The following is a 16,670-nucleotide window of genomic DNA, read 5'->3' on the forward strand; positions in this document are numbered from 1 at the left end:
ACCTTCTACGCCTTATTACACTTTGATAGAGATCTATTTTGGCATTATTCTTACACTTATTAGCTGAGACATGTTTTTGGTTCATAAATGGAATGAAGACAGAGAGAGGGACAAAAAAAAGAGTTTCTTTAGAAAAAAGAGGTTCAACAATTTCAGCATAACTTTATTCTTTTTCTGCATTAAAAAATAGAACAAAAGAAATTGTTTTTCATTATCCCCTTCCTTCTCCGTTAGAACATTTAAATTATTCCCACAACAATCACAGAATTTGAGTTAGAAAGGACCTCATTGGCTACCTACTCCCACCCAAAATAGAAAGGAATTCCCATTTTAATTTGCCCCACAAGTGAGCATCCAGTATCTATCTGAAGTCCTCCAAAGAGGGGCAACTCATCACCTCTTGAGACAGCCCATTCCACTTGTGGACAACTCCACATTTTGGCATTCTTCTCCTCACTGGTTTTTGGGACCTTTTTTGCCATTTGGGTTAGTCAATTTTTTAAGGTGTTATTTTCTTCAGTATTTTTTGAGTCTCCTTTAGCAAGTTGTTGACTCATTTTTCATGATTTTCTTGTACAATTCTCATTTCTCTTCCCAATTTTTCCTCTACTTCTCTTACTTGCTTTTCAAAATTCTTTTTGAGCTCTTCCACAGCCTGGGACTGATTCATATTTTCCTTGGAGGCTTTGACTTTGTTGTCTTCTGGTTGTGTGTTTTGATCTTCTTTGTCACCAAAGTAAGATTTTACAGTTGGAGTTTTTTCCTCTGTTTGCACATGTTCCCAGCCAATTACCTGACTTTTTAACTCTTTGTTAAGGTAGGGCTCTGCTTCCAGTGTGGAGGGTGCACTGTCCCAAGCTTCAGGGGTTTTGTGCAGCTGTTTTCAGAGATACTTCTAGAGACTTGTAAATTTTCAGTTCTTCCAAGGTGGTATGATCAAAGCAGAGGTGTTTACCCTTTCCTGGCCTGTGCTCTGGTCTATGAGTGACCACAAGCACTGTTTTCTGCCTTGGAACTGTGACGAGGATTCCCTCTCCACTGCCTGCCACAAGATCTGCCATGCCAGCACTCCTCATCCCAGAACCACCACCCAGGACTAAGATCCAGATCCAAGCACAGGCAAAGCAAGAGAATCCTGCCTCAGTGACAGCAAAGAGATCCCTACAATCCCCCTCTGATCAGCTGCTTGATCCCCCCACCATCTGTGGGCTGAGAGTTTTGGAAGCAGCCATGCCGGGGCTGGGGCCAGACCACACTCCTCTCACCCAGCTACGCCAGACATTTCCTACTGACCTTCTAAGTTGTCTTTGGCATTTCTGGATTGAGAAGTCTGGAAACTGCCACAGCGGCCTGTGATTCAGTCCCCTGAGGCCTGCTCCAGGTTTACTGGGGCCCCATCTTTGCCTGCGTGGCCCACGCTGAACTGCACTCCTCTCCTAGCCTGGTGCAACAGACCTTTCCCATCAACCATCCACGTTGTCTTGGGCTGGAAATTTGTTTCACTATATTTTTGTGGGTTCTGAGCTCTAGAATTTGTTTACAATAATTTTTATAGGTATTTGGAGGGGTTTGGGGAAGAGCTCAAGCAAGTCACTGCTTTTATACTCTGCCATCTTGGCTTTGCCCCCCTACCTCCACATTTTGGGAAGGTTTTTTTCATTTATTTGTTTTCCCTCATGACATCAAAGCTAAATTAGCCTCTTTGCAATTTCCACTCTTTGCTCTTGGTTTATCCTCTGGGGATGAACAGAAAATGCCAAATCCTTCATCAACAGCTTAAAGACAGCTATCACTTCCCTTGTCCTCTCTTTTGCATGTCCCAAAGCCCCAGTTCCTTAAACTGATCCTCAGTGGACTCAAGGCCCTCACCATTTGGGTTGCACTCCTCTGGAGGGCAACATGAGGAATCAATAGATAAAGGGACAATGATATCTCCCATCTATTACTTAATTTTTCAAGGCTTAACTCAAATGCCACCTCCTTCATAAAGCATTCACAATGCTTCCTTCTCCCTCAAATCCTCCACGAAAAGAAAAGTCCCCCTCTTTAAATTTCTTATAGCATTTTGTTGGGAAAGAGGGCAAAGGCTTATTATTATACTCTTTTTTGTAGCATAAGTATCTGTGTGTATACCCTCTCCCCGATACCCGGGACACCTGTTTGCTATCTAGAACATCCTCAAGAACCAGACTATGCTTGTTTTTATATCCCCAATACCTAGCACAATACCTTTTCACAGAGTAGGTACTTAGTATAGGTTTGTTAAATTATGTTGAATAAAATTTTATAAAGGAATTTTAGTGATATGAATTGACAAGCAGATTCCAAATATTTTGTACAGCTATTTAACCAGAATACTGAAATGTTCTTCAAGCAGAATCAATTTGAAATTACATGTGGTTACAATCCATGGAAAATATGAAAGTGTGAACCACTTTCAAAACCAGCAACAGATTGGGCAAGATGTACTTGGTTATTTTATTGTATTTAATATGCAGTACTTTGTAGATAGCATCTCTCTTACTGCCTCACATTTTAGGTTTGCTGCTTTCGTGTTTTTACTTTCAGGCTGTTTGTGATAAGAAAGGAAAGCAAACAATATGCAAATGACTTCATGTCCTAGATTTAATGCTCACAGAAAAAAAAAACTCATAAGTTTACATCCTTGCACTTCAATATCAGGCAAAAATACTGAGTCAATTTCATTGTTTTGCAAGTTGCTATTATCTATTTCCAAGTGTTATATTTTCCTATCCCAACCTTCTTTCCATTAAGAAGCTTTTGTGTGTGTGTGTGTGTGTGCCTGCATTTGAGGGAAAGAAATGTGGTATTACATAAAGACTGTAAGTGTGAAAGAAAATGGAAGCTGAACAAATGAGATGTTGTATTTTAGCTCTTTCTTTTTTATAAAAGAAAAGCTAATGTTAATTTTAATATTAGCTGGGGAGGTCTCTTAGCTAGAGAGGAAATGTGGAAAAAAATGTTAAAAGGAGACTTCTAGGATTCAAATATAAGTATTTAGAAACAAGGACAACAAGTAATTTTGTAGCAAAACGAAGACAGCAATTTGCAATATCCAAATAAAAATAAATGTTAAATTCAGTCTTTAAGTATTTCAACAGACCATGATGCAGTAGATTAGAGCACTGAATGTGAAAAGGAACACTATTTATGAGAAACTGAAATAGTTCAAATCTGATCAAATAATCATTTACTAAGAAGGTGTCAAATGGTGTTCTAGGAAGAAGGACGGATAAAAATTTAATCTGCATAGCTCACTGTTTTCTTGGATCCTGCATTCTGACGGGGGACATGACACAGACACAGTGACTATTTATAGTTTCAAGTTAGATGCATCATAGTTACAAAGCAAAGGCTTTGTGAAGTCAGAGAGTTAGGGAGGAAGAGGGAGCTGTTACCTGAAGGAAGGTTGGGGTGAACTTGGGAGATAGAGGAGAAAGGAAAAGAGTGGCAATATTGTATAGCAGAAAGAACACTAGCCTTGAAGTTGGAGGAGCTGGGTTTGAATCTTACATCTGTTTCTTTGCTAGTGTGACTTCGAGCAAGTGACTTAGCCTCTCTGGACCTCACTCTCTTCATCTGTAAAGTAAGTGAGTTGAACGACAGAGCTCCAAGATCCTTTCTGGTTCTAGATCTTATAGCCAGGGAATATTTGCAAAATCTAAAAAGTGAACACATACACATTTATAGATTTAGGTATAACTAATGGCATGCAGGAAGAAAGAACTTTTTGCAGATTAGGCGAGGGGTAGTATAGGATAAATATTAATCATGTGGAACTATATAAAATTTTGTTGTTATTCAGTCATTTCAGTCGTGTCCTACTCTTCATGATCCCATTTGGGGTGTTCTTGGCAAAGGTACTAGAGTGGTTTCCCATTTCCTTCTCCAGCTCATTTTACAGATGAGGAAATTAAGGCAAACAGGGTTAAGTGACTTGCCCAGGGACACATAGCTAGTAAGTGTCTGAGGCTGGATCTGAACTCAGGAAGATGAGTCTTCCTGACTCTAGGCCCAGCACTCTATGCACTCTAGCGCTACCTAGCTGTCCCATGGCAGTTAGAATGCAGATCTAGAATTTCTCCTATAATACAGTATTGTTTTTTCCTATAACCTGCTTCACCCACCGTGTCAGATTATCTCATCATTTGCTCTTATTTTAATTTTTATAAGGAACTCTTCAATCTTGTTACCTAAAAAGTTTCCTGTAGGAATCTTCTTCGTTGACAATACACAGTTGGAAATGTTCTGTACGACTTCATTTTTTCTCTTTTCCCACTGCTTTCTCACAGACACCTACCCTCACTGTGCAAATGCAGATATCTTCATGCCCCATTACTGTCCCCTGAGGTAAAGTGTACAAAACTTTGACCTGGCCTTCTCAGCCTTGACTTTCCAGGGGAAAAGATGCAAATGAAGATACAAGAGGGCAGTTCAAATACATCAGTGCGACAACTTTAGATTAGATGGAGATCTAAAGGTGACTAAAGTGATGGGACTATTTCTGCATGTAGCTTTCTGAGACAGACTGCAGATTAACAACATGACACTAACTTGTCAGAGAGGTACCAGGCACAGATTCACACATAAGTCAGGGCTTTTTTTATTCTCAAGTTTTTATCTCTCAGTAGTTGCCTCATAACTCACAGGACTTGGTCAATCTCTTCCTACTCAATACACAGATGTCTAAGAGGGAGGCCCAACAACACCCAGACTACCCATTTCCCCTGTTTGAGGGACTGAGGGAGGGCAGTAGTACCAGTAGAGAAAAAAACCAGCCCTAAGTGGGTCTGGTGATACTCTATATAGTTCTGTTGCTATTAAACCTAGAAGGGAATACAAATTAGTAAGTGTGGAGTTCAGAGGTCCACAGGAAGGGGAGAATATAATCATACTTGCAATATAATTAGTTTTTTTCCCAATTCTTTTTAACATCACTCCTTGAAACAAATTCCTTTAAACTGGAGAAAAAGACAATAAAAAGACAACTTTCAACACTTTCTTCAATTAAAGCTTCAAACTGGCTAAGTTCCACTTCGTTTTTATTAATGCACTTATTTCAATGATATATTTCTATTTTCCATGTAAGACTTTCAGTCTTGAATTCAGAGGCAGAGAGATTTCAGTGAAATCTGAATTCATGGAAGAAAATATATTCTTCTTCCCCAGGGAATGACCCCTAGCAAGAAGTTTTGATAGGCATTCTTCAATCTCCTCTATTTCTGTGCATCTTGATTTAACTTTTTGCATCAACATCATCTGCTTCTTGGCAAACTTGATGAGATCTTCCTTGGGTAATGTTTCCAACTTAGATTTGCCAGCCCCAGGTGTGGCTGATGAGGCCACCACATCTTGCCCGGGATCCTCCATGTCCATGCTGGATCACACACACCCACACACACAAGCACACCCTCACCGTGGTCCGGACTAGCCGGTCGCAGTTGCTGCTGCCGCCACCGCCACAGTCACTTCCAATGACCTTTATTTCTTTAATAAAGTTATATCTAGTTTTTAAAAATGGCTCAACTTCAATTTAGATTTTACCCAACTTTCTATAACCTGCTTCTGCTTTATCAGTGACATTATTTCTTTTTACACAGAACCTTTTATCTTCTATAATATATATACATGGATTTCATTCTCTTAATACAATTTTCTTGTAAACACCAGTTTTTTCATAATGTTCTTCAGTTCTAGCCTAGTTTTTCTATTTCCTCTTTATTAATTCTAGTGCCTATTCTCATGTTTTGTTTTTTTACACCACAGGTATAATATAGGGTCCATATAATCACACTTTGACCTGATAAACATTTAAATAGTACTTTAGAGACAATTTCTTACCTGAACAAAGCTGTTCCACTTTTGTGTAGTTTAAAGATACTATGTCATTCACCCATGCAATGATGTCATGTCTGCTCATAGTCTCTTGGGTTATCGAGGTAGAATACACATTGACCGCCATTCCCCAACTGGAAAAAAAGATATATTTACTTTAAAATAAATAACTATAATAGAATTCTACAAATAAACCATACTGAAATTGGAGCAGTCTTTCAGACAACTGTTGCTTATAACTACCCAGATGTAAGTGACACAAAAATTTAAAATTTAAGCTTTTTTTTAAAAAATAGCTGTCAACATATCTTATACTAACAATCTCCAAACTATATGGAATGAAAAGCTTTCAAAATATATTTGCCTTAGGGAAGACATTGACATTATGTGGGAAAGGATTGAGACATAAATCATCCCTGTTTTCAAGTATTCTATTGGAGTTTTCCCAAAGATGCTTTTGGTGACTCTAGAGAAGAAGAGTTTACATTCCAATAACTGTATTCAATTACAAAAATCAATTATCTTATCCATCTACATAACAGCAAACACAACAACTTGACTGACAACTTGATTGCTCTCAAACCATTTCTATCTGTACCCCATCTAAAAAGACAAATAAAGAAGATAACAGTGATAATAATAACCATGAAGCCTATGAAAAAGATAAAGTCCAAGAAAGGAAAGAACAGGCCCTCCCACCCTTCATGAGTAATACCTATATGAATTCTACCAATAATATGTCAAATATGTCAACAAAGAAGCATCAAAAAGATCTGAGTCATCAGGATTTTTTCATAAAAACAGAGTAATTTATCAGTGATACAAGCTCAAGTAATTGCTACCAGAAATTAGAAAAAGGTCATCCTTAAGAAGCCCAGACTTACTGATCAATGAAGATTTTGCACGCAAATGGTAGAAACTATGCAACATATGACTATAGGTTGTAGCACATGCTGAATACCTAGAAAGACAATATCAAGTGGGCTAGAATTTTGTACCACAAGCTTGATATCCTTCTTAAATTAAGAGATAACAAATTCCCAAACTAATAAACCCCTAAATATCCTTGAAAATTCAATAAGTAAATCTGTTCAGTAATGATACTTCAATTCTAGACATACTACCTACGAAATGTCATAAAACACATTTTTAATGGTGTTACCATACTGAATACTCAACCTCCAAATGATATTGTCCTTTCATGCATTTTTAAAGACCAGGTTCACCGCCACTCATCTAATTTCTTACAGTATCAGAATGGCCTTTCAAGTCTTAAATAATAATAATATAATAATAACAAGACAACAACAATAACATAATAAATAAAACATTTACATAGGACTTCAAGGGTCCTTCCATTTCTAAATGATTATATCAGACTAACTAATCTGACTAATTAATGGAATTTTGACATCAAATCTACAACTATGTTAATAATAATATCTTGAATTTCTAGTAATAATCTACTTCTGTAAGACTTTACAATTTATAAATTTACTTCCCCATGTATTTATCATATCATTCGATCTTTATACCCATGGAAATGGAATCCATGGTAGGAATATCCTGGAAACATTGCTCTGCTCCTATAAGCAGAGGTCCATGAAGTTCAGGGATGGCAAGCAGGAGAGTCAGGAATGATACCTCCTCTATAGATGCTAGAATCCTGGAAAAGCCCTAATCGGCATCTGGATGGCACAGTGGATAGGGTGCTAGGGCTGGAGTCAGGAAGATTCAACTTCCTGAGTTCAAATCTGGTCTCAGATACTTAACTTTTATTATTATTATTATTATTATTATTACTCATTCATTCACATATTCATTCTTCCTTTGATCATCAACCAAGAAATGAAAATCTATAAAATAAACCAGACCCATATTTTAAATGGTTATAAAGTTAATTCCAAATTACCTGAGGAGGAAAACAAGTCTGTAGTAATCAACAATGAAAAATGAATGTTAATTAAGTCCCATAGGCACTCAGTGCAAATAGATTGTAAGGAAGTACAAGCACCAAAAAAACCCCAAGTAAATAGTAGTTATAGCATATGTTTTGTGTCTGTAATCCCCCTTGTAAACTTCAATAAAGATTTCTTATTAGTGCTAGGGATTTGAAGTGAACAAAAGCTTAACTAAATCTTGTGCTTGAGGCAACTACTACAAAATGTGCCCTGGCAAGTAGTACCCTCAAATCAACTTTTTAAAGATGAACTGAATTAGGAATGGAGGAGGAAACCTTGGATGCTGGGACACTGCTCCTTTGGGATGGGGGCAGGGCACAGAGACCTTTGGGCATTGGAGATTCTGGAACATCAGAAGGTCAATACAGAGGGACAGAGCAAGGAAGGCCTAGGTTTGTGGACAAAACTAGACTGTGTTGGGGCTCCTAGAGGAAGGAGCAGTGCCATGTAATAGCTTCCTGTTTCAACTAATTAATCTGGCTAATTAGGCACTATGCTCAACTGTATGCACTGGCTTGGTTAAAAGTGTTGCCAGCATCCTCTAATTTTTAGTGCTCTGGGACAAAGCCTCCGCCATTTAGCCCTAGTTGAAGCTCTAGAAATGAAACAGCAAAAAAAAAACCAAAAAAACCCAAAACCAAAATATAGCTGAATAAAAGTTTACATTTAATATTACAAGAAACTGCTCTTCATTAGTAATTCTTTATTTGTTTTTTATTCAGCCAAGATTAAAAAAAAAGGATTGTAATAAATAGTTCAAGAATGAAGTTATAAATGGGAGTATAGTTGGTAGAAAAGAAAATGGGTCAATAAAACATGGGGATGATGCTAATTAGTGATTGTTTGCTTACCTTGCTATTTCCTAAGACAGACTCACTAAGAGTCTTGGAAATATATGTCTCCATCTCTCAATAAGTTCACTAGAACCTGGCTCTCACACATATATATTTTCACACTTGAGACAACATTTTCCCACTTTTCTGTCCTACGTGATTTATTCTCTAGGTTCAATGCTGAGGGATGTAATATGGTGATTACTCTCACCTTTACCTTCTTCCTCCAGTTTTGCCTTTTTGGCTGTCCTGGGAACTATATTACGATTTTATGCCATTGTTTGAAAAAGAAAATAGTACAAGAAACAAGATTCACAAGGCATTAAAGAGGAAAATAGTCAAAGATATTTTAAAAGTATGTCTTGGTGTATCAAGAGAACATTTAAATTTTTTGAGATAACTATTGTTTTTTTCCCTTTTGATTATTTTTGATTCTTAAATGGCTGGGTCTGGTTAATAATTTATTTTCACATCAGCTTTTGCTCTTTGGGCACTCAATTTTTTCTTTAATAAATTCTTTGTAACTCAGAATGGAAATATGATTTTTAGACTTTGAAGAATTTTTTGGGAATAATGGAATAAAAATACATGCCAGAAAATAAATAATATAAAATTCCAAACATAGGTATCCATCACATCCTGAGAAAGATTTACCAAGTATATAATATATGTGTGATATATATGTGTGATAAAATTATGGGGTCACAGTTAATAATGAATTAAAACAAGAAAACTGACTAAAATGTTCTTCTTTGGTTAGTGATAACATCCATCTAGGTGAACTCATTTATTTGATTTTATTTTTACCATTTAATAAGAATCTAAGACAAAGGACTAAGATTCCTAGATGTGGTTTATTTTTATTTTTAATCAAAATTTTTAAAACTGCATGGTCAGGATGCAAATTTTGGTTTGATCATTGTATGGGACAATTAGTTTTCTTTTATTTCTTACCCACAACTTGTATTTCTATATTTGCCCAGTCATCTCATAAACTATAGGTTGTTGGTTGCAAGGCAAATTTGTGGATGGCTCAGCACAATTCATTACAACTACCAGAAAAGCAACTCCAATCATAAGACCTCATGATTGTGGATTAGCAGCAGCCTCTTCATGTCTAAAAAACACAATACTATTTTTTCCTTTCACATTTCTGAAATGATTCTTTCACATGGAAGGTAGATCAGTTCAATGTGGAATGTTAACCCAAATTGTCTTGAGACTGAGGTTACTGTTATACAATGAGGCTTTTTTGAATTTCAGATCTTACACATATTTATCCAAAATTATCTATAAGCAAAATTACCATGAGATCAATTTTGGACAATTATTACTACATAACCTAGTGTAGAGAACACTAGGATTTTCTTTTTGACAAATGTCCTGTAATTCAAAACAAGATACTGTTTTTAGTTTTTGAAGAATATTTTTGGAAAGGAGGAAACACGTGCTATCAAATAAATCATACAAGAAGCCAAACATGGATATATGACTAATAATATATTAGGAGGCACTGGTTCTAGTTCTAGCTTTTCCCCAGGGGATCACTGTGAAATTCTATTTTTAAAATCTCTTTGACTTTAAAATGTAAGGTACATATTATTCCTACTTCACAGGGGGCTCTCTGGAAGAAATGACATATAACATTCAAGATACTTATTATTTTTATTTATTGAAGAATTTCAAAGAATTCTTTTCTGTTGAGAAAAAGAACTTGCTACGAGAAGGCTAAGAATGGTGATTGCAGAAGGAAAGCTGACAACACATTTCATGGCATGTATCCTTATTTTTGGATCTGTGACCATGCCTTTAACACTGCAAACCGTCTAGCATCTGGGATGTATGCATTTCTCCCCTGCGACACCCTTGCAAAGACAGGAAAAGAAAGTGCTGCATTCTTATTTTGTGACATTTTGTTAACACTTTTAGGGGCAATTGTGATGGTAGATGGAGGGCTGGTCTTTGAGTAAGACAGTGAGGTTCTGCTTCTTGCATATGCTAGCTGCATGACTATCAGCAAGTTAGTTAACTTCTTGGTGCCCCCAGGATGCTTGATTTGGAGTTAAAAAAAACCTGGGCTCAAATCTGGATCTACCACTTGCTATTCTACTTACTACCTGGAAATATCATTCACTTATAGCACAGTGCCTGGCACATAGTAGGCATTTAATAAATGCCTATTCCCTTCTTCCTTTCCACATATATCTCTAATGATCTGGTTATTAGCAGTGAGCAGTATTTACATTTCCCCCTTGGAACAAAATTTTCTACTTGCAGATGAACACGATATTCTTAGATTCAGTTCATGGCGTGTATACAGTGGGGAGCAGAAATTTTAAAATATATGATGATTCAAATGGTGAATACCTCAGGAGATAATTCTCTACTCATCATTTTCTTATTGGAAATTGAGCAAAGGCAGGAAAAAAAAAGAGAGGCATATAAAAGAGAGAAGTAATAATTTATATGGGTGGAGGATGGAAAAGAAAAATATAGCCCTTTAGAGACAAGCCTTGACAATAACACAACATCTCCCTGGAGACATACTACAGTAACTTTATTGAGTTTCATTTAAAATTATATATTAAGGCTTCCCTTTAGATTGGAGAGAAACTGTCATGTTCACAGATTCGAATGAATAAATGGAGTCATCTCACTATTTCTCTACTTTCTGGTTAGAGACATACTTTAACTAGTCTAAATAAAAGAAATTATTTTATTCTTAAAGACTTTTTTGATGTCTCTGTCATAGAATTAGGTTGGAGAGTACATAACTAAGGTAAATTTACTCTTCTAGACCTAGACATTGAGCCTCTTTTAGTAAAGACTACCAAGTTAATGGTGATACCTGCTTAGAGTAACTTAGGTTCACTGGTTAAATTTACTTCATGAAGAGATAATGGAGAAGTGTAATGATACAACATGAGATCCAAAGTATTTTAAAAAACATATAATTTTAGTAAAATAACACAGAGGAAACATGATTTTTAAAAAAAATGGTTCGCAAATTAATGGAAAACAAACTAATATGATTATGTATCTTTGTTACTCAACTGCACTTTTAGCAAACTGTGATTATATAAACTTTCAAAGATCATTAAATGCCATAGCTGATGTGGTCTTGGTAGAGGCATTTTTATTTTACAAATGAGAAGACTTGCCTATCCAATTAAAAAAAAAAAAGCGGAACTAGAACCCCAGCCCAGGGGTAGAGAACCTGTGGCCTTGAGGCCACATGTGGTCCTCTAAGTCCTGATTCAGTCAAGGTGTTGAGGACCTACAAGGCCACATCAAGCCTTGAGGCCGCAGGTTCCCCACCCCTGACTGTAGACTCTTAGTTGCCAGTTACAGTAGTTTTTCCTTCATATCAACTGACAGACTTTTAAAAAGTATCATCTTCTCTATTTACAACTCTTATTGCTGCCTGTGATGGTATTTCTTATACTCCCTTACAACTCCCATTCTACTTAGAACACTTACTTTACTTTGTAGTTCTTTCTGGTAGAAACAGTAACAAAATCCTACTCATTTCTTCAGGCTAAAAGTCACCTCCCAAGCCCACATCTCCTCATCCTGTTTATTAATCGCCATCACTCTGACAAAATCTCATCACAAGATGGTGAGACATCATCTTTCTCCTTGACGCATCAGGCATGCTTTTCCCTTATGCCAATGCCAACTTCTAAATGACATTTTCTTAAAGAGATACTAAACCCTCTTTATCTTACGAAGATTGTAAATTCTATTAAACAAGTGAATTTGGTTTAAACTAAATATATAGGTTTCTTTATGATTTTCAAGAAGAGATTACACAATAATCCAATCCAATGGGTTACAGAACAGCATTCATTACCATTCAACAAGTAACTAAGTATTTATTAAGTATATTTTATGTACTAAGAAATAAAAGTACTCCCTGACATCATGAAGTTAACAATCCAGGGGCAGGGGGAAGGAAATAACGTTAACTTCCATTTATATAGTACTTAATAAAGTGCAAAATTCATTCCTAACAATAAGCCCATGAGGAAGGCAATGGAAGTATTATCATTGTCTCTATTTTACAGATGAGGAAACTGAAGCTCAGAGCGGTTGAATGGCTTGCCCAAGGCAACCCAACTAGGAAACATCAAGAGTGGGAACTCAAGCCTCAAGTTTCCTTCTGGTCTGTCCTGGGCTCATAGAATTACATGACCAGAGGATCTACATTTAGAGTTGAAAGGGACCTTCAGAATCACCAAGATCAAACACTGTCCCCAGCCCTTTTTATAGGAGAGGAAAGTGAGACCCAGAGAGGGGAATTCACTTGTCTGGGGTCACAGTGGTAGTAAATGGCAGCAGTATCAAACTCAAATAGAAATAGGGGTCAGTAAAATGTATGTAAGCACCCCTGTGGGAGGAATGCTGCCTCAAAAAACCACACAATCACACTATGTTTTATTGCATTTTTATTTATTTTGTTAGATATTTTCCAATTACATCTTATTTTGGTTTTTGGGAGGCCGGCTGGCCCGTGATTGGCACCTGTGCCCTATAGATACTGGAGTAAGGGAGTGACATGAACAGACCCACACATAAGTGACATTACACCAGCAATAGTATGAAGAATGAACTAGGAAAGGGAAGCCCCGGAAGCAGGAAGACCAGTTAGGAGCCTATTCCTGGATGAAGCAAGATGAGGCTTTATTTAACGGAGCAGTTAAAGTAGGAAAGGAAGGAAGGCACACACATGAGAACTACTGCAAAAATAGACTGAAAGACCTTGGCAACATAGGAGTGGAAAGAATCAAAAATGAAAAGATGAATCCATGGTTTTTCAAGCCTGAGTGACTGGCAAAATGGTAGAAACCAGAGAATATGAGAAGTTTTGGGGAAGGGTGGATTAGAAAAAAGGGAATTTCCACTTTAGACATTGAGTTTTAGATATTCATGGAGATATCTAGCAGAGACTTGGAAATATAGGACTGTTGTTCTAAGGAGAGGTTGATGGAAAGAGAGACGGATCTGGCAGTGGCATACATAGATATAATAACTGAAGCCTGGAGAGTGGATGAGGTTCTCAAACCAGAGAATGTAGAGAGAGGAGAAGGGGGTCAAAGACAGAACAAAGATTCTGATTAACCGATAACAGAATGAAACTCAAAACAGCACAAGATTTCATAAACTGATGTAAGGCCTCCAAAATGACTGGATAGGGAATGTCCAAGGGTCAGAAAGATATTTAAATTCTATAGGAATTCTTCCTGTGATTCCCAACTACAAATTCTATAACCATATGGCACAGTAGATAGAGAGCTAGGCCTGGAATCAGGAAGACCTAAGTTAAAATCTGGCATCAGATACTAGCTGTGTGACCTTGGGCAAGTCACTTAAGCTCTGCCTGCTTCAGTTTTCTCAACTGTAAAATAAGGATAATAATAGCACCTACCTCCCATGGCTGTTGTGAAGAGCAAATAAGATAACATTTGTAAAGTGCTTAGCACAATGCCTGGTTCATAGTAAACACCTAATAAATCCTTCTTTCCTTTCCTTCCTTCTTTCCCCCCTCCCCATCCTCAGTGTGGCTCGAGTACAAGACAAGAGATGATTTTTTTTTATCAAGGTTAAGAGTATTTTAATTAAACAGTATAACTACATTATATTTGCAAGAAGTAAAAAAAATTTATTTGCAATGTCCTAAATGTCCATGTAGTTGAAACAAATGATTGACTTAACATACTTTAGGAACAGAATCTCACTGTTGTAGAGAACGCTGCCAAGCTACTCATTCTGCCTTACTTACTGATAAGCCATTCTCCTCTGGATACCTACTCAATTCCAGCTTGTCCTTTGATCTTCAACTCCCTGCCTTCTGCTGCCTTCCTCCCTGACCCTTCCTGCCAAGACCCCAATACTCCCATTAGGTTCCAAGTCTTTAGACACTCATGTCGTTATCCATCATGAACCTGAGTCGACTTTGGGCAGCAAGAGGCCACAACTGAGAAGCTAAAGCCAGTGCAAGACATTGTTAGGAAAACACAACATAAGATAGCACAGGACCTAGACCAGAGTGCACAGGTGAGTGACTGTCTGGTACTTTAGCCTCTCAGTTCTGCATCCTATTGTCTCCCTAGCAGTTTACTTTCCAAATCTGGTGTCCAAGATTGTTTTATAAAAGTGGTTTTCGAGAAAGAAAGGATTCTTGCTTCGAAAAAAGCAAAAGACTGAAAGCAACTTTAAGTTGACTCCTCCCAGAGGAATTTGCTTTTCATGGTAGCCAAAACTTTAAGTTAAAGGAATGAAGTTCCTTTGGGAGAATTTCAGAAAGGAAATGGGAAATTGGGGAGTGGAAGAGATGAGCAAGGCACAAACTTGCTAGGATCCTAAATCACATTAAACAGGTAAATGTTTATTTTGCCTATGAGTAAGGTTAGTCCTGTGAGTACATACTACTGGAGGAAAAAGGAATAAGAACCGAGCACAGTATTTAGAATGGCAAGATGATACAGAAAGAATGGGGTATTAAAGACCACAAAGGTGACCCTTACCAAAATTATATTCTTTCCTTAATTTTACTAAGCATCATTTTCTATTCCCATTATAATGAAAGTGGACACCTAATTTGAACCTCTTTGAAGGAGACACCTGGAACAAAAAGACTTAAGTGGCTAGCCTCTGGATTTAGAGCTGGGAAGGATTCCTGGCTCACTAATCTGCCAGCTGTAACATATAAACCATGCTGATATTTTAGGAATTACTGGATTTAACATTTCCAGTGACTACATATTTTATTCCTTGGGTCTTTCAGATTGCTATTTGTGGTCGCTTGGTAAAAATGGACAAAGACCCTGCACATCATTCCTTGCTTGTAACTCTTTTCAGCCCTAATAAAGACTTACTTCAGAGTTCCCGATTAGTATCTTGGCTACATGTTTAGCAAAAATCTATTTTTGAAATTAAAAAAAAAAAAGGCCAAACCCAACAACAATAACCCTTTGGGAGTATTACCCTAGAGGACTTGTGCCTATCCAAAGGGCAGTATTTACATAACAGTAAAATTCATTTTTAAACTCTCTGAGAACATTTTGAGATGGAAATAGAAAATGATGTACCAATAAAATTAAGCCTATTAACAAGATAAGGAAAGTGTAAACTACTAATGAAGAGAAAATATTCCAGTGTGTTTGACTCCAAGATATGTAATGTCCGTCCATGTCTTCTTAAATTTCCAATAGCTCTATAGAACTGTAGACAGAAACAGGTACAATAGTAACTGTCCCATATATCTGTGTAAGATTTCAGCTTAAAACAGCTCAAAGTTGTGATTTGGCTCTTACTGGCCTATATTCTACTATGGTGTCAAAACAGCCATTTTCAAGGCAGAAGATAATTATTTAATTTGAGATGAAACTTATAAAGCTTCTTAAAGAATATATAGTGATGGGGCAGCTAGGTGGCGCAGTGGATAGAGCACCAGCCCTGGAGTCAGGAGGACCTGAATTCAAATTTGACTTCAGACATGTAACACTCACTAGCTGTGTGACCCTGGGCAAGTCACTTAACCCCATTGCCTAGCCAAAAAAAAAAAGAATATATATAGTGACAATGCATTGACCAGTTGTACTATTTACTTCTACAGGACAAACTGTTATAATAGGGTGTGATTCCAACTTGCTTTGCTTATATGGTCTAGTTGCTTTCAACTAAATAGGTGTTATCCTTGATTCTTCCTTAGCACTCACCCCACATGTCATCTGTTACCAAGTCTCATTGTTTCTACCATCACAACATCTCTTGCATAATTTCTCATCTTGGGGCTCATAGAATCATAGGCCCTCATCACCTTACACCTCCACTACTTTAATAGCCCCACTGGATGGTCTCCCCAGGAAGTCTCTCCCCATTTCAGTCTGTCCTCTACTCAGCTGTCAAAATGAGAGACCTCCCTCCCTCTCTTATATTCAACTATCTTGTATTAGTTCTGTATTTATTCTAAATACATAAACACACACACACACACACACACACACACACACACACA

The 16,670-nt window shown here is 37.2% G+C and overlaps 1 protein-coding gene across 3 annotated transcripts in view; it reads right to left on the minus strand.

Annotated features, from left to right (window-relative positions):
- Positions 1-16,670, minus strand: part of LOC114031713 (microtubule-associated protein RP/EB family member 2) — a 193,017-nt gene that overhangs the window by 65,822 nt on the left and 110,525 nt on the right. For all 3 annotated transcript variants that reach the window (XM_027846871.1, XM_027846870.1, XM_027846869.1), the window contains one exon: positions 5,863-5,990. In XM_027846871.1, the coding sequence (XP_027702672.1) occupies positions 5,863-5,983 (121 nt within the window). In that variant the 5' untranslated portion in view covers positions 5,984-5,990. The remainder of the gene's footprint in view (positions 1-5,862; positions 5,991-16,670) is intronic.

This window comes from Vombatus ursinus, unplaced genomic scaffold (assembly GCF_900497805.2).
Source record: "Vombatus ursinus unplaced genomic scaffold, bare-nosed wombat genome assembly UNPS02015255.1, whole genome shotgun sequence".
Classification (NCBI taxonomy): Eukaryota; Metazoa; Chordata; class Mammalia; order Diprotodontia; family Vombatidae; genus Vombatus; species Vombatus ursinus.